This window comes from Cryptomeria japonica, chromosome 2 (genome assembly GCF_030272615.1).
Source record: "Cryptomeria japonica chromosome 2, Sugi_1.0, whole genome shotgun sequence".
NCBI lineage: Eukaryota > Viridiplantae > Streptophyta > Pinopsida > Cupressales > Cupressaceae > Cryptomeria > Cryptomeria japonica.
The window spans coordinates 502,214,629-502,234,554 of record NC_081406.1 but is presented as its reverse complement, the minus strand read 5'-3'; the positions used below and the strand labels follow the sequence as shown (position 1 = coordinate 502,234,554).

Here is a 19,926-nt window from a genome sequence, read left to right as displayed (position 1 = left end):
CCAGAACCTACAAATCTGAGCAAGTTTTGGCTTGTGGCTCGGATGGTGCGGTAGAAGGTGGTGTTCTTTTGGGTTGTAGCTCCAATCAGGCTATTAGTGGGGTTGCACAGAAGATGGAGGGTGGTTTTGGCTCTCAGGGGGTTATGTCGCAGGGTTGGTTAATGGGTTTCAAATTGAGCAGCATTGTCGGGTTATTAAGGGGTTGGATGGTGTGGGGGTTCAAACTCTGAAATTATTGGAGAGTGCCAGAAAGAATGGATGGATGGAGGTGAAACGGAAAAAGGAGAAGAGGGGAAAGGGGGGGAGTATCTGTATTGTCCCTTCTATTGAAGAGGGAGATGTCTCTAGGGAGGTGAGTCCCTAATTGTAGCCCCACCTATTTCGGGCCAGTTCAAATCCCGGGTTATTAATAAAATAATCACTATTATCGACCAAAAAAAACATTAACTCTGAAAACCTCATGAATTTCACTCAAAATGGGGCACAAAACCCCTCTATAAACCTGATTTCCAGACCTATGTGAGGTCTGATCACAAAATATAAGTCTTAAGACACCCTGGTATACTCAGAAAATGAAGTATTTGAAGCTCAAAATGCATACCAAGGTCTGAAATCTGAATTTGGAGTTTTGAATACAATCAGAAAATGATTGGTTTTAGATGTCAAGGTTATGTTAAGTCTGATTTTCTGAGGACAAAGTCTGAATATGCCCTCCAAAGGTCTGAAAATGTCCTCCAAAAGTCTAAAAATACTCAGAATTGTTAAAGTGATCAGATTTGTCTATAGATAGATTTTAATTTTTCCTTGCTGCTGTTGCTTTATATGGTTGGATATATTTGCCAATTTTATCTCCAATATTATCACTGAAGTAATAAGAATGCTCTTAATTCAATTTGATCAGAATATGTTTGATATCTTTGGCTTGCACTTATTGATTTCTGGACTTACCATTAGAATCGAATCCATTCATATTATATATGTTTTTTATTAGACATATCTATGAATAGACATGCCTCCACGTGAACATAGTGATGTCTCTTCATAGACATGCTCCACTAAACAGCAATGAACGATTACATAATCGTTGATATTAAACAGCATAGTAATACCGATCTGTTTAGCAGGATGATCGATTCATTATATTGATCATTTCATTGATCAATATATTCGACGTTCATAACCAATTATAAATAATTTGATTCTCATAATCGAATTTGGTGTAATCAGCATGATACAATTTATACATAGTTAGTTTAATGAATAATCGATTTCCATAATCGATATTGGTTAGACTTCTAATCCTTACATAATCAGATTAGTCGATTCACATAATCGACTTCATTAATGATTAAGTACATAATATTGTTCTTTAATCAATCCAAGGTATGATCGATTCACTTTGTCATTCAATCATAGGCAGATAGATTTGCAATAATGATTATAATCGTCTCCAGAATTAAATGATTTATATATAATGATCATAATCATGTTATGATTAACATCATCAAGGTAAATACATCGATCAGACTATATGAAAGGATAGATATCAAATGTTCACATATATGACTTCATCGGTTACATTAATCGACTGAAGCTACAATCATCAACACTCCCTCTTAGCTAGGGAGGATTAAATCTATCCAAGAATGAAACACAATAAGTTCATTTATTGTGTAGAGGAAGAGATATCACCTCACCGTGATATCTGGAGTTTATCTCAAGAACACAAAAAATATCAAGTCACATGGTATTCACCATAACTCACAAAATATCCATATTTATGGTATGTGCACTGGCATCATGTCTCATGATGTCTACCATAAGGATATCAGATCATGGCTTATCCACAGATATTAAGTCACATAATATCCACCATGACTATCTCTTAAAAAACATTTTGGTTTATTTAATGATATCAAGTCTCATGATATCTACCATAATATCCTCAGAGATACTAACTATCATGACATGTCCACGGATATCAAGTCTCATGATATCCATCATGATAGTGAAGTTGATCATTGTAAAGTCGTCACCTTACAATATCAACCAATTACAAGTGTTCATTATTAAAAAGTTCTCACCTTTCAACAATGTTCATAGGGGGTCCATGAAGTCATGGAGTTACACACATGACAATAAAAGAGTTTACACATTAAACATCTTTTAAATATTAGTACAAATAATTTAAATAATTTAGACTCAATCTCAAATTTAATTTACATTTTCAATCATACCAAGTTTATCCCGAAAGTGTTCAACCTTTGTCTTGGAGAGAGGCTTGGTGAGAATGTATGTTGTTTGATCACTTGTACTAACATATTTCAACTGAATCACATTCCTTTCTACCATGTCTCTAACATAGTGATAAGGAATCTCAATATGCTTCGATCTATCATGGAACACTGGACTCACTAAAAGTTTTATGCAACTCTAATTGTCACAATGGATGATAGTACGATTCAAAGAATTACCAAACAATCCTACAAGTAATTTCCTTAGCCATACTGCTTCTCTTACTCCCATAGAGGCTGCAATGTACTCAGCTTCTGTGGAGCTCTGTGCAACTGAGGATTGTTTCCTACTAATCCATGAGATCATAGTTGATCCTAAGCTGAAGCAACATCCTGATGTGCTCTTCCTATCATCCACACTTCCAGCCCAATCTAAGTCAATGCACCCATGTAGATCTAGGTCTACATTTTTGTATTTGAAACCATATCCAATAGTGCCTCACAGGTATCTCAAAATGTGTTTTGCTGCAACCAGATGTATCTACTTTGGTTCACACATAAATTGACTGAGTGAATTTACTGCATAACAGATGTCAGGTCTAGTGTTGACCAAATAAATCAAGGATCCGATTATCTGCTTGTATAGAGTGGGATCTGCAAATTCTAAATTTGTTGATGCTTCCTTCAACTTGTGCAAGTTTGTTTCCATGGGTGTAGTCATGGGTTTACACTCCATTCCAAATCTCTTCAGAATGTCAATAGTGTACTTTCCTTGATTCAAGGTGATACCATCAGCCTGCTGCCAAACTTCTAATCCAAGAAAGTAATGTAAAACACCTAAATCCTTCATATCAAACTCTGATGCTAGGTCTTGCTTACATTTGGTAATTAAGTGATCTTCTCCTGTAATCAATAGGCCATCCACATATAGGATAAGAATCAACATTTCACCATTAATTACCTTGAAGTAGAGATTTGGATATGCATCATTTTTGAAGAATCCCAAGCCCAAAAGGTATTGATCAATCCTTTCATACCAAGCTCAAGGGGCTTGTTTAAGCCCATACAATGCCTTCTTTAATCTGCAAACATGTGAACCAGCTTCATGTATAACAAATCCTTCAGGTTGCTCCATGTACACTTCCTCCTCTATTACACCATTTAGAAAGGAAGTCCTTACGTCCATTTGATGGATTTTCCATCCCTTTGATGCAGTAATAGCAATCACATCTCTGACGAAAGTATATCGAGCAATAGGAGAAAATGTCTCTTCATAATCAATTCCCTCTTTCTAAGAGAAACCTCCGGCAACAAACCGTACTTTGTATTTTTCAATGCTACCATCTGCAGCATGCTTGATTTTGAAGAGCCATTTTGATGTCACCACTGATTTTCCTTTTGGCTTGGGTACAGTTTCCCAGACATCATTCTTAATAATGAATTGATACTCTTTTGTCATAGCATCTTTCGAGACTTAAAGATTGATAGCTTCTTCAACACTGGATGGTTCTGACTTGGTGATCTCACTCATCAAGGCAACATAATTGGAGTATCTGTGAGGTCTTTTGCTTTCCCTGAAGGTTCCCTTCGGTGTTGCATAATTCTTAGCTTCTTGAATCATCTTCCTAGCCCAAAGTGGTCTCTTTCAATTTACATTAGTGTTACTAGGTTCATTCAAGGGTTCACTTTGATCTTCATTTTCCATCACTTCATGAGTCTCCCTCTGAATCTCAGGAGCAAGATCCTTCTCCATATTTTGAGGAGGCTCTTGATCTTCTATCTCATGAGTGCTTGTGAATCTTTTGAAAGCAATGTCTTCCTCAAAAATAACATCCCTGCTAAGTTCAATTAATCTTTGTTCGGGTATGTAGATCCTATAGGCTTTAGATGTTTCACTATAGCCCACAAATATTCCCTTCCGACTTGAGGGCTCTAACTTAGACCTCTTTTCCTTATGTACATGAATGTAGACAGGACAACCAAAGATTCTTAAATGACTTATGTCAGGTTTGATCCCAGTGAATGCTTCTTCAGGAGTTTTGTTATCTAGAAGTGAATGAGGACACCTATTCTGGATGTAGACAGCAGTCCTAGAGGCTTCAGCCCAAAATGAAGTTTCTAAGTTTTGATCATACATCATAGCTTTAGCAGCTTTAACAATAGTCCTATTCTTTCTTTCTGCCACCCCATTTTCTTGTGGATTATGAGGACCTGTAAACTCCCTCTTAATCCCAGCATTAACACAAAAGTCCTTGAATATTTCTGAAGTATATTCCCCCCCCCCATTGTCTGTTCTTAATGTTTTGATTCAATTTCCTGACATGTTTTCTATGATAGCTTTGAATTCCTTAAATCTCATAAGGATTTCTTCAGACTCTTTACATTTTAAGAAATATATCCATGTTTTCCTAGAGAAATCATCTACAAAGATAACATAATACAAGAATCTTCCTATAGAGGTTACAGACATGGGTCCACATAAATCAAAATGAATAAGTTCTAGTACATTTTTGGATTTACTATTACTATTGTGAAAAATCCCTTTTGTATTCTTTCCCAAGGCACAACCCTTGCATGTTCCTTCATGTTCTGGTTTGAGCTTAGGTAGGCCTATTACCATTTTCTCTATTGAAGGCAGAGCACGAAAAATGGAGATGTCCTAATCTTATATGCCAAATCTCATTTGTATTTGTAGATTCATGTATTAGGGCTTCAAAGGGAGAAGTACAAAGTTTATAAAGGCATCCATGTCTAACTCCAATCGTATGAGCCTTTTTGATGGTTGAATTCTTGGGCCATGCCAGGACTTTCCCTTCCATAAAGGTTATTCTATATCCTTTATCTTCAGGTGTCGAGATGGTAACTAAGTTTCTTTGTATCCCAGGTACAAACAATACACCTATAAGATGAAGAGAGATACCTGATTTTAGGTTTATAGTGCAGGTTCCAATTCCTTTTACAGGATAGTTAGTATCATCCCCAATAGTCACTTCCTCAATTGAATTCTTCACTAGACTGTCTAGATGTTCTCTGAATCCGATGATATGACGTGATGCCCCACTATCAATTATCCAGGTGTTAAGGCTGGTTGATTGGTGCAGGAGCACCTAGTTGAGCAAAACTCTCATTTTTAAGTATTTAATGCTTTCATGTTTGTAATGTCTTGTGTCAAGTTTATAATGTTGTTTTAGGTTGTTGTGTGTCTTGTCTAGTGCTTTTGATCTCATTTTGGGCTCAAGAGGTCAAGTTTTGCCTTTTAGGCTTTGAGTTGACAATTTTAGCAAAAATGTGCAAAATTGCCAAAAAGGTCTTCTAATGCTTTCCAAAGCATTGAAACATGTTTGGCAAGTGCTTTTAAGCATGTCTAAGGTGTTTAGATGAGTTGATGAGGTTAGGTTGTCAAAAAAGTCTTTTGGAGCAAGAAATGTTGTCATTTGGGCTTGTAAAACTTGTCAAAGTTGTCATTTTTTGACTTTTCTTGCAAAATGAAGTTGTGGAAGCCTCATGTCCGTACTGGGGCTTGATAACCAACTGGAAAAACTATAAAAGGCCTCCCTTTGCCTTGGAAAGGGTTGGTGTTTGTATGAGCAAGAGATCCTAATAAAAATCATGAAATTTTGGCTTTTATCACTGTTTTTTCCTTCCTTGGAGTAACAGTCTGTACTATAGCTTTTCTAGTCCGTATTGTACCTTTGGAAAGTGTGCATAGTAGTTGTACAATGCTCTCTAAGTGATTGTTGTTTTGGTTTCCTTTGGCAAATTGATTGCACAAAATTATTTCACTTCTGTGTGCTCACTGCCCTGTCAAGGGTTTGAGGTTACAAATGCAACAACTTGACTAATCCAGGTCTGGGATCCCACAAAATGGATTTAGTCAAGTTGGTACGCATGTATATAGTGTACATATGCTTCATCTTGTGCCAGAATGGTGTTTGGAAAAAGGATTTGAGTGAATACTAAGCAAGTATTGATTACTCGGCTAGTAGCATGATCAAAAACTCAAAATTTGCACCCAAAAGTAATTTGGAGTGAACAAATGTATGAGGCAGAGGTCTGGACATATGGCCAAGGGTGTTGAGAATCACCTTGGTTGGTTAGAGCAGCTTGTTTCTACTAGACATACTCAGTTTGTAAGCAAAACAGTGAGTTCACTGTTTTTGTGAATTTATTGATATTGTGTGCAGCAAGTTCTTCAAATACCTTTCAAGTTTTGAAAACTCTTCAAAATCAGTGCTACAGGGAAGTTTATGAGTGTCTTGATGTTGTTCCATGCCATGAAGTGTTTGGGGTGAAGTATTAATGTTTTAAAAGTGCAGACTTAACAGTGAACTAACAGTGACAGGGTATGACAGTCATATACATGTTTTTCCAGTTGTTTGCCAAGTGTTTGGTCTAATGATTGCAGGGTAGTAGCAAGGGAAGGCTTCATTTTGGTGTGGCAAAAGTTCTAAGCCAGTTTGGAGGCTTGATTAGTGGAGTTGGGAAGATTTCTCTATGTTCTTTGGTCTAAACCCTACCAAACCCTACAATTATGCCACAAATAGTGGACAGTCCTCATTTTGCACTAACAGTGGCCTAAACCATGAAAATCCACTAGCCTATACCTTAAAAATACCATCCAAATCAAGGTTGTTGGAGGAGAGACCCATCGTAGAGCAGGACAAGCAAAAAAGTGTCAATTACCCCTCCACGGGCTAGTAGCCCTTTTGACTGCATAACACACACTTTTCAAGAACCCGATTGCAAGGAGGACTTTGGGACTCATGGAACTTTGTGAGATCATCCTAAAACAGTGAAACAAGTGTCATATAGGACCTTGGACAGTGTGTAATCTCTTTTTGAGGTTTCGACCCTTGGTTGGTGAGTTGAGCAAGCCAAAGGCTATGGGCCTTAAACTAAGTTGTGATCATCAAACCTTGAGAACACCTTGTTGCTCAACATGACCATGTTGGAATTGCCTAATGCACACTGAAAGCAATAAGTTGAATGTCCAAGAAGCCAGGGATTGAGAAATGTGTAGATGGGTGGAGGGAGCAATTGGAGAAAGTTTGAGCAAGGGTGTGAGTTTCCACCAAAAAGGGAGGTTGTTGGTGAAGACTTGTAGAGAGACCTGACTATTGTAACTAAACTTGATATTTGCAAACATAAGGAGCAGACATAAACAATACTTTTGTTTCCTATTGTAACTTCTTGACCAAAATTGGCCTTTTAAGCACTTGCCTAGCAACCTCCCTATCATAGTGGTATCAGAGCCAACAAAAGATTCAGGAGGAAAGGAACATTAGGAAAACATGGTGACTAATGTTGAGTTAGCCAAGAAGGTCAAAGACCAAGAAGAGGAAAATAGGGTACTCAGAGAAAGATTGGATCAACTAGCAATGAAACTAGCTGAAGTAAAAGTCAAAACTGAAGAAGTCCATGATAAGGTTGGAGATCAGGGTAAAATGGTGGCCATAGAAGATGAGGTTCCCATACCTGACCCTATTATTGAGCAAGAACCATTCTTGAAAGCCTTGAGAGCTATGAGTGGTAAAACCTTAGAGGGAGTGGCTCTTTTCAGTGGAAAGATGGATCCAGATGCTCTTATAGAGTGGATTGAAGGTCTAGAAAACCATTTTGAATGTGATGGAATAACTGAAGCACAAAAGGTTAAGGTAGCAAAATCAAGGTTGAGAGGGGCAGCCTTAACTTGGTGGAAGTTCATCCAAGAGGAAAGGGTGAAAGAAAGGTAAGCAACCAATAGCCACCTGGAAAGCAATGGTAGCCAAAATAAAAGAAACCTACCTTCTTGAAGACTATGAAGTACAACTTCACAGGAAAAGACAAAATTTGAGACAAAAAGACCTAGATGTCAGTAGCTACACTAAGGAGTTTCAAAAACTGTGCATGAGATCCAGAGTAGTAGAGGATGAGAGCATAAAAATGGCAAGGTACTTGAATGGGTTGAGGTGGAACATCCAGGAAGAGATGAGTTTGTTATGCCCACAAACAATACACAAGTGCTATCAACTAGCACTTAAAGTGGAAGAGAAAAGTAGGAGAAAGCAAGAACAAAACAACAGAGGAAGAGGTAGGGGAAGAGATGGTAGAGGCCATAGGGGTAGTTTTGGGGGAAGGAGCATAAATCAACGATCCCAGGGAGAGTCTAAACTTATAGAGCAAATTGGGGATTCTCAGAGCAAACCCAACTATAGGGGTAGGGGAACAAGCAACCCGAGTAGGGGTAGATCTAATGGACCAGGGAGAGGGTCCTACTTCTCAACCATGAAGTGCTATAACTGTCAAAAGTTGGGCCACCCTACCAGTAGATGCCCAGAGAAGCCTAGTTCATCCTATGGTGGTGAAAAGAGGGTAAATTATGTTCAGGAAGATGGAGGGAGTACCAAAACTTCAGCATTGAACCTAGCTTCAGAAGATGGTGAGAGCTTAATGATCAAGAGAGTGTTAATGAAGAAACCACATAGTACAAAGGTCTCACAGAGAAGAGCATTGTTCAGGATTAAGTGTAAAATCATGGGAAAGGTGTGTAAGGTGATCATAGATTCAGGATCCACAGATAACATCATATCAGAGGAAGCAGTAAGTAAATTGAAACTACCTAGGATACAACACAAGGAGCCATACAAGGTCACATGGTTGAATAAGGGACAACATGTGTTAGTAAATGAGCAAGCCTGGGTAGATTTCCACATAGGTGGATATGCAAATAGGATCCTATGTGACATCCTCCCTATGGATGCTTGCCACCTACTGTTGGGTAGACCATGGCAATTTGACAGAAAAGCACAACATGATAGGGAAAGAAACTCCTACTCATTTCAGAAAGATGGAGTAACCTATCAGATTCAATCCCTCAATGAAGAAGGAGAGAGCAACAATAAAGTGCCTAACATCTTGTTAGTGAATGAGAAAGAATTCATAAAAACACTAGAAGAAGGTGAAGGAGTGGGATTTGCACTCATAGTGAAACCCAAGGAAGAAAAGGTAGAAAAGAAAGTTGAGATACCATATGAGGTGCAGCAAATCCTTGATAACTTCAAGGCAATAATCAGTGATGGTACACCTGCATCCTTACCACCTCCTAGAGCCATTAGCCATCAGATTGATTTCATACCTAGAGCCTCTTTACCCAATAAGGCAGCCTATAAGATGACCCCTGAACAAAATGAAGAGGTAGCAAGACAAATACAAGAACTCTTAGACCAAGGGCTGATTAGGAAGAGCATTAGTCCTTGTGCAATACCTACAGTGTTGGCACCTAAGAAGGATGGAACATGGAGACTTTGCACAGATTCCAAAGCCATAAACAAGATCACCATCAGATACAGATTTCCCATACCCAGGATAGAGGATTTGATGGATTGTTTTGGGGGTGCACAGTATTTCAGTAAGATTGAATTGAAGAGTGGTTACCATCAGATAAGAATCAAGGAGGGTGATGAATGGAAGACAGCTTTCAAAACGAATGAGGGTCTTTATGAGTGGCTTGTCATGCCATTTGGACTCTCTAATGCTCCCAGCACATTCATGAAACTCATGAATGAAGTTTTACATGATTTCATTAGCAAGTTTGTTGTTGTGTATTTAGATGATATTCTTATCTTCAGTAAAACTAAGGAAGAGCATTTGAAGCATTTAGCTAATGTTTTGAGAAAGTTATCTGATGAACAGCTAACCATTAATCTAGAAAAATGTGATTTTATGAAGCAAGAATTGGTCTATCTTGGTTTTGTTGTATCAGGAAGCAATTTGAAAATGGATCAATCTAAAGTTGCAGCAATAACCAGTTGGCCAACTCGTAAGACAGCCAGTGATGTCAAAAGTTTCCATGGTTTGGCACAATTTTACAGAAAATTCATCAGGGGATTCAGTGAGATTTGTGCTACAATGTTAGACACCATCAAAGGGGGTGTAAATGTAAAATTTCAGTGGACAGATGCAGCCAATAAGGGGTTTGAATTATTGAAAACTAAAGTAGCTACTCAACCAGTGCTCATTTTACCTAGTTTTGATAAGCTTTTTACTATTGAATGTGATGCTAGTAATATTGTTGTAGGAGTTGTTTTAAGTCAGGAAAATAGACCAGTTGCATTCTTTAGTGAGAAGTTGAATGATGCCAAGAAAAAGTAATCTTCCTATAATTTAGAACTCTATGCATTAGTATGGGCACTTAGGAAATGGAGACACTATCTTCTTCCTAAAGAGTTTGTTGTATACACATATTTTGTGCACTTAGGAAATGGAAAACTAGAATCCATTGGGATTTTGTGCAATATTGACTTAATAAACCTCCTAGGAGTAGAAAAAATGACTCCTATAGGGACCTTTAACACGCTAGCACAAAATCAAAATCAATTGGCAATCTCAGACTTAGCAAAATTTAGGATCACATTGACATTTGGCGTTTCTAAAACATATGATCCTATTGATTTCAAAATTCAAAACCCTAATTGGCACATGGAAAACCTCTGGGCATGATCATTTCAAAAACGAGGCTCGGGCACTTGAAAGCTCAAAATTGCCATCTAACTGTCAAAACCCTGAACTAACAAAACGCAGAAAGCGAGAAAGAGGGGGTTCCCGTTTGCAATGGGGCGATGTGTGAAAAAGTCACAACACACCACCAAGCTCACAAATTGTCAAGAATGACAATCTTAAGGAAGGGAGAAGCATGGTACTAAATGAAGGTATAGACCATCATAATACATCGACACCATCATGGCAACAATCATCAAACAATGATGAGAAAATGAAGATAGTAAGTGACATGTCATAGCATAGATCATAAGGACAAGTCTTCTTCAATAAATCTATCATACCAAGTAAGAAGAGCATCATAATGAAAGCAGAATTAGATCAGCAAGTTATCGATCAACAAATAATTATCACACTTATATGAAGCAGATAAAAGTGATCAACAATCACCATTCATTGCTCAGCGTGATAACCATAGATCAAATAGACTCGATATCAATAGTCAGCAGAGCCATATTGATTATCCTTCATAGTTGAAAGACAGATCAAGCATATATGAAACTCAATCCTCATTGATATCCAATAAAGAGATATTATCAGATTAAGGAAGTATGCCAAGAGATGGAGGATATATCGATATCATTATCATACCAGGAATATCATCAAGACTAGCAAGTATTACAGATCAATCATACATGAAACAAGGATGTGAGTAATCGATAAAGGGATCAATTAAAAAAAGACACATGATCGTGGCATAAGAAGGAAAGATTAGGATAAAGCAAAGAGACTAATTAATAACAATAAGTCTATGTGCATAATACAAGATTGGTAATTACAAACCGTGACTAAACCGCAGCAATTGAGAGGATTATGAACACTTAATGATAGTGATCAGACAAAGCATGAAAATGGTACGATTAAGGCTAATTAAGTTACCAGTGATTAACATGAACATTAATTAGAGAAAGGGATACGATTGCATTAAGAGAATCAATCTACTATGTTATGAAGAGGAGCGATCTAATTATGGGGAGACATAATTAAGAAAAGGCATGTCTCTTTGCAACCTTTCCCAACATGCAAGATAGAAGATGGAGATCGAACTCCTCCCAGAACATCACCAAATCTTTTATCTCTTTATTATATATCCTATTGCATCGCTCAGTTTGAGCATTTGGCCTAGTGTGAAGAACAGGTTGCATATACTTCAAGATCAATATCAGAGAGAGCACCACCATTGTTGCAAGCATATCAAGTACCAATCAGAGACAACAATCGTACTTCATCACTATTAGTTATTGAAGATTATTATCAGCATAATACCATTGCCAGATCAGACACAGCTTTATATCCTAATCGCTATAAATTGAAGGAGGAGATTCGAAGCACATAATTCACAGTTACATATCAGAAAGAGCAGAATTCTCTCTTCATTTCTGCAGATTGGTTATCTCATTTGCACATTCCTTCAAGCTAGATCAGGGACAGCAGCATCCACTCAGATTATAGTTGCAGATTATATATATATATATAGAAAGAGCAGAATTCTCTCTTCATTTCTGCAGATTGGTTATCTCATTTGCATATTCCTTCAAGCTAGATCAGGGACAGCAGCATCCAATCAGATTATAGTTGCAGATTATATATATATATATATATATATCAGAATCAGAGATAGCAGTGATATTTGTTTACATATATCATATAATATCTGAATATAACCAGTATCAATTGTATTTCATAAGGACAATCATTTATAAAGTGGTATCATAAACTATTATCCTTGCAATCAAGTAACTCTAATCATTATTATTTTAAGTATTATTTGAGACTTTAAGGAAAGAAGTCTCTTGCAATAATTAATAGAGTTAAGTGTTTCGTATTTCGTAAATAATAACATAAGGGAATATTACATATATTCATGGCAATTTAGGCTTTTTTATTATCATTAGCAAACATTAAGGGCCCCATTGTCAACCCTAACATAAACATTAAAAAATCAGGATGTAACCCTTCAAGAACATTTTGAGCCTGCCTCCTGAACATGCAACATAATAATAAAAGTGAACACAAATGCCTAGAATCTACACTCAAAAGCTGAAATCAATTTATCCATTCCATTCAAGTTCTTTCAAGTTAAAAAGTCCCAACTGCTTTTCTTTCTGACAAGAAAATATGCAATGTAAATATATGTTAGACATACTTACAAAGATTGAATTACAATCCATGCAAGATTGCTGTCAATTTTGTATGTGAACAAAAAAACAAGAAAGCATAGTTTGTAATCTACCTTTATTGTGGAATCGCTCATTAAAAGCTCTTCTGCCATCAATTCAAATTCTGAAAATGGGTAATCTTCTAGCCCAAAGCTGAGAGATGCTGCATACAACAAACTGATCTGGCCTCGCACCTTAAGGTCAACACACATTCAGATAAAATGCATATTTTTAGGATTATGGCAGAAAGAACCATATTAAATTTTAAAATACCAATTATTTATCAAAAGCATTAGCAAAAATATGTTATTTTCCCCAATAATATATATCAGAAATTGGAAATAGTTAACTAGAGTAAACATAAAAAATCGAGAAAACGGAATATTTTAAAATTTGTAAACTGTTTCCCAAGGCAATAAAAGACAATAACATCCAAAGATGATGAATGAAAGGAGATTTTACATCAAATAATTCACTTTGGGTGATTATAATATACTTTATACAAATTAGTTCACGAAGCTTGGAGAGTAAAATAACACTTGCGGATGTTCTTTTCCATGGTAACAGCTGTAGATCCATATATTTCAGAAATGAGAATGTTAATAGCAGCACCTGTGGTTTCCATTATTACAAGAATACAAGGAATTCAATTCAGTAGCAGGTTGATTCAGATTGGCAAAATAATCAATGAAAACTTCTGTAGAGTGAATCGATGGTGCTATTATTTGTATGAGTAAGCAGCAAGCTATAGTTTTTTTGTCCATGACAGAAGTAGAGTATATGGCAGAGCCTACTCATTCTTGCAAGGAAGCCATTTGGCTTAAACAGTTGTTTTGAGATAAGGTTTAATGCAGGGATGATTACTATCTATTGTGGCAGTCAAAGTGCCATTTGTTTAGCAAAGAATTTGATTTTTCATGCTATAACAAATCATATTGATGTTCAGTTCATTTTGTTTGAGATGTGATGGAGGCTGGGAAGTTAAAATTGGAGAAGGTTAACACTTTGACGAATGCTGCAGACGTAGTCCACTTACAGATTTGCAGTTCACTAAGATATCCACCTCGCATCCGAGGTCATCTTACAGCAATGTTATCTCATCAGACAATGCTAGTATAAGAAGCCAGGTTGCCTTTATAGGCAGTATAACAATAGAACAAAGGAAGTAAAATTGAAATGTGAAAAATAGATGAAACTAAAATTCTGTGCCCTGCTTCATCAGGTGCTCCTGTCTAATGCAGGATTTTCTAAAAGAGCTAAAAGGGAAATATGCACACACTGGATTGTGTGTGTACACTATATTGTTAGTGGAGGAGAAAATTACTTCAATTGTAACTTCTATTGTGTAACTTCATAATTATATTATCAAACATTCACATTATCTCTAATATTACTATGTAAGTTTACTATATTATTAAACATTCACATTATTTCTACTTACATTAAGTTATTTATTGATTTATTCTATTAATAAACAGTAATATATTCTATTACCAGGGATATCCTTACATACTGCATGCTGGTGAGAACATTTTATTTTATTTTAAGAACTAGAAAACTATAGTTCAGTTTCCTCTATTTGAAGATCGCCACTTACTATTGACTTTTTAGTAGTAACATCAATGAGTCTATAATAAGATTTTGACTGCTCTATAACCAACCAACAAGTATTTCCTATTCTTAGCATCCACTTTGATTGTTTAATCATCCAGAAGTAGAACAAAAACATAAACAATAGAAACTAAGGTATTGCGATGTGTTATCCTTCATTTTAGTTCAGAACATGCTTCCTTAAAAATCATTTTTGTTATACACAGACGAAAAAATCTGTATAATGCCAAATTTTGAGCTGCAACTCTGTCTTTTCAACAAAACAAGAGTCATGTTGCAAGCATAATTGTGGTCATCTATATTGTTTTAACTTTTATCTTCTTTCATTTGTATTGTTACATGATCAGCAAATAGAGCTTTTGAAGGCATCTATCACTGCTAAGAAGAGAACTTACATAATGAAGATATTGGTGACTCACTAAGGCAGGGAGTGATCGGCATTCACTTATATGGCACTTATATAAGGATTACATAGAATCTCGGTCAAAATTGCAGCCTATTGTGAAGTGAAGTATTACATGTTTTTGCAAAGGCAAAATGCAGAATTTTTAAAGCCACGGTTTGCAAATGTATTTCGAGTATGCCCAGTTTAATTAAAACAAAAAAAAAAGACATTTCAAGGTGAAATATGTCGGTGCCCCAATGAAGCTTTGTTGTTAATCAAGTTTGTAGTCAATAAATCATGTCTTGCTCACCATATCAACCAAGTTCTAGTCCTCTCAAATTTGCCAAGTTGTCAAGTGATACCCTACTCTATCTTCTAACAGTGTCCACAAATCAATCATGGACTAGGAATGGCAAACAAAGATTAAAGCTTTTGAAGAATGATAGCTTCAAAGTGAAACCAAAGATTCTCCAGGGCTAAAGATTGGAAGCTGAAGACAAGGTTGGCAGATGGTTTACCAAGTCCCTTCAATACTCCATTCAAAGCAAAACAAGGATGAGTCTAAGAACAGCACACAAGGGAATAGTGCCTGAAGCCACAAACTCGGTCCAAAGTTGCACCAAGTTGAAATTGTGCTTGTCCAATGGCAATGTTAGTCCAAAATGACAATAAAGAAATGCCAAGAGCAAGGAAAATGTGAGGAGTAATTACATAAAACTTTATGAAAGTCATAGTTCATCAGTAGGGATGGCAATCTAAATCTCTGATCCAGGTGGCAATGTCTTGACAAAACTCTGAAATGGCCTCAGCACCATTTGGAGATGGCAAAGCCATGAGGAAACCACGCCTAGTATTAAAGTAAAAAACAGGAATAAGAAGCTGCCCTTTTTATAGGCCATTGCCATTAAGAAAAGGAAACTTAAGTGGTGAAATGATAAGAGAATCGTGACCAGCAATTAAAGTTTAATGATATAAAAGAAGATGTCATGCTTCATGCCTATTAATGCAACTTCAAATTCATGACTAAACTGTCAGTCACTTCAAGAAACCATATCCTACTTGTTGGTAAACGAATTTGTTGCTTTAAGAAACTTTCTTGAAAAACTCTGTTTTGCCCTGTAATTAGCAACAAAGCGTTCACAACAGTTGAAGAATCACAAAGAAATAAAAGAATGGTAATTCTTCTCTGCGTTTGAGAGGGGCAGCTCCCTCGTATAATGGGGGTATTTGGATTTTTTTTTAAATTTAAAGAACGAACAATAAAGAAAGATTGAACGCCAAATAAGGTATGAATCTAGATTAAAATAAATTCCATATAATCAAGTTTGAGATACCACAACTTGAAAGAAACTTCTTCACATTCAATGTTAAAGGGAAAGCATTAGGTAATCATCAATTAAACATAAGAACATTGATAATAACCCATGAGAATAAGTTGAACACACATCCAAATTGATCTCTATTGCTTAATTGCTTGAATAACACTATCCAAGTCTCTTATACAAAGCTTGTGAAAAAGTGGAATCCCCTCATTGAATAATAATGAGGTATATATAGGTGAAGTGGTAACCACATGAGGTAACTACCCTAACCACCTTTATAACTACTTTATAACTTCCTCAACTACTTGAAATAACTTCCTCAACTTTCGGAAAAATAACTATTTAGAATAACTACCCAAAATGAGAACTTAGGATAACTACCTCATATGAAAAGAGCCAAGATTATCTTTTATTACAATAAAGAAATAGAGATGAAAGAAAGGAAACTCGATCATGAGGGTTATTTACAAAGAAAAACAAAAAACATGATACGAGTAACACAACAAAAATGAAGACTATACAAAATGCATCCTTGCACTTATTCTAAGCTAACTCCTTGTGCTGCCGATGAGGTTGTTGCTTCTGTAGGCACATTATGTTGTCCAGGGCCTTTGTCTCTGAAGATTCTGAAAAGTCGGATGGCTGAAGTGACAGATTTTCCTTTGGGAATTAGGATGTTGGCTATCCTCATTTTCCATGTCTTCAGTTTCTATGAATGCCACTTAGTTCTGTCACCATGTTGAGTATCTGAGACATAGAGATTCTCAAGGAAGAGTAAATATCAATCAATTTTTCCATGGTATTTTCATTGAAGTTTGTCCTATTAAAAAACTGCTGATCTATCATGTTCTGGAAGCTATTCTGTAACACCTGCAAATCTTCCATCAATGTCACATCTGGGAAAAGAGCAGTGAGTTGTCCTTGGAGTTTGGTACACACTTGATCACATGAAAGCATGAGCTTTTCTAACTCTGATGAAACTTGATCTATGATCACTAGTTTCCAGTTAATGCTTTCTATCCATATTTCTAGATAATCTTTTTCATTATTAGGCAGGATTTTCTCAGTTGCAAGGGTGTCCATTCTAATTTCTATCATTTGTTTGAAATCATTCAATATTTCCTTCCAAGTTGTTTCCTCTTTCTTGACATTCTTCAAGTCTTTCTCAATAGTATTTTTCTTTATTACGACCTCATCATGGATAGATTTTGCTTGGACTAGGAAATCACACGCAAGAGTTTTGACCTTTTCCACCCAACTTTCAATTACCTTTCCATAGGCTTGGTATTTTTGAAGATTATCCATAACATTCCTTTCAATTACTCCTTCTGGTGTAAATATAATTGGCTGGCGATCTACACTTAGTGGCATAGTGGAGGTATCAACTACGGATCTCAAGTAAGAAGACAAAGTGTGCACTTGTTGTTTCAATTGATCATTGGATTGCTTATCCTTTTCACTTCTCTCCACCATTCTGGCTGCCATCACATTAAAGTTCTGAATATCAGACTCATGAGAAGAAGATCCCATATCAATCTCTGTCACAACAAAGTCCGCAGAGGTGGCCTCATTTGTATCTTTCTCAGATATGGGTTGAGCAATCTCTAAACACATATTCCTTGAATTTGGATCAGTCTTTATTCTTGAGGATACTTTGAGTTTCTTCGGTTTTTCAGCTCTTCCAAAGAGATCAGATATGCTACTAAATTCAGGTACCACCAACTTTTCTACCTTCCTCTTCTTCAATAGACTTTGTTCTAACCAAGGGAAAGAAGAATTTTCTGTGGACTCTTGGGTGATTTCTTGTCTTGCTACCAGTGTTGTTGTCACCTCTCTGATTTCTTCGACTTGATGACTTGGATTACTTGGAAATGATGAATCCATGACTAAAGTATTTTGTTGTGCTTCTTGTCGTAGGGATTCAATAGGAACTGAGGGAGATATGGAATGCATTCCATCATCAAATCTTGTGTCATCCAGAATTTCCACTAGAACTTGATCCTTTACTTGACTTGCAATAGAATTTTCTTCTATGTCTTTTGCTCTGGATTTCTTCCTCTTTTGTCAGGGTTCATCACCACATGTGTTTTGAAGATTGTTCCTCCTTGGAGGGTCTTCATCTCCATCACTTCCTTGAGTATTCTGGTAAGGAGTATCCCTAGCTGGAGTATGGGAAGAATGCAGTGACGTAGAGCTCTCAAGCTGACTTCCTTTCCTTCTTGGAGTTTCCTTTGTTGGTCTGGTAGCAGTCATTTGAGTAATCTTCTTCTTAATCCAGGCTTCAAAATTCTTGATTACAAAACTTGTTCTTTCTCTGACATCTCTCATTTCTGGATCTGCCCAATTCAAATTGGGAAGTGGCTGGGACTAGACTTGCTCAAAATAGATAGGATCAATCAAATCAGATCCATCATCTTCAATGCCTTCTATGGTCCAATCCATCTTGAAATCATTCATTTGCTTCAAAATCAACCTTCTCCAATCTCTTTTTCTAACCTCGAACTCATCTTCACAATCCTCCCAAAAGTCTTCAAGATTAGGAAAATGAAAATAGCCAGGACCTAACTTTAAGTTGTTCTTGACATAATCCTTACTATCAAAAGGAAATCTCATCTGATATGGATACAAATTGACCTTGGATAAAGCTTTTTCTGTCTCATCTACTCTTGAACTTGACTCACATCTATAGTGCCCGAGACAAATGGGAAAGGCTACCCCTTTATTCTTTCTATCTCTACATTTCTTTTGAACTGAAACCAATTGCCGACAAAGCTCAACTAAAATGAGCTTATCATCAACATATCTGGGTAGCTTGTGTGGATAACCTTCAAATCCTCCTACTCGAAGATAGGTAAATCTTGGAAACTGGATGAAGAAACTTCCATATTTCTTTATCAATTTAGCAGCTTCCTTTGATATTCTGGTGGCAATGTCTCCTTGTAATAACCTTACTGCCCACATTGTGAAAGCATCATTCACCCGCCTGAAATACACAAAGCTTTCCTCAAGTTGCAATTGCTTGTAATAATGGTAAACTTGAGTTTCTTGATTTAGGACACCATTAGTACTTAACCCTGGCCATGACCTCAAATTAGCAATAGCATATATCAAGTAAGAGATCATATGGAAGCGTTGACTTGTTTTGAAGTGCACTAACTGGTCATGTATGCAGTTGCTGATGAGATGGCCCCAGTCAATGAATTGCTTACCGGCAGAGATGACTATTATGAAGAGGTACATCCACATTTCGAACTCAGTGGAATCAGGACTTCCTGTCACTCTATGGAGTAAGATAATCAAGTAACAAATCTCTTTGATGAAAAGAGAACGATGGAGTGTTTTTGGAAGCTGAGACTGTCCTCCTCGTGGCGCAACCATCCATTCTTTAGCCAGATTGTTGAGGCATTTGCTTCTATTATCACTGAAGTATTTGTAAGCTTTTTGCTTATCGATGTGAGTGAACTTTTCCTTATATGGCAAACGAAGAATAATAGCTATTGAAATTCCATCAAGTTTGGCCATTAAGGATCCATCTACAACTCTTATCTCTCTTGCATCTAGATTATATCTTTTTGAGCATTCTATCATCAAATCTGTACATTGAATTGCTATGGGAAAACATGCTGCTTCAATCAAGCCGCTTCCTGCCACTCTACAGGACAACTTTGATCTGTCGCCTT

At 36.6% G+C, this 19,926-nt stretch overlaps 1 protein-coding gene across 6 annotated transcripts in view; it reads right to left on the bottom strand.

The window, feature by feature from the left end:
* LOC131078912 (uncharacterized) overlaps nt 1-19,926 on the bottom strand; it is a 273,049-nt gene that overhangs the window by 170,671 nt on the left and 82,452 nt on the right. For 5 of the 6 annotated variants that reach the window (XM_058016747.2, XM_058016743.2, XM_058016749.2 and 2 more), the window contains exon 5: nt 13,003-13,122. The exons of the other annotated variant lie outside the window; for it this stretch is intronic. In XM_058016747.2, the coding sequence (XP_057872730.1) occupies nt 13,003-13,122 (120 nt within the window). The remainder of the gene's footprint in view (nt 1-13,002; nt 13,123-19,926) is intronic. 6 annotated transcript variants of the gene reach the window in all.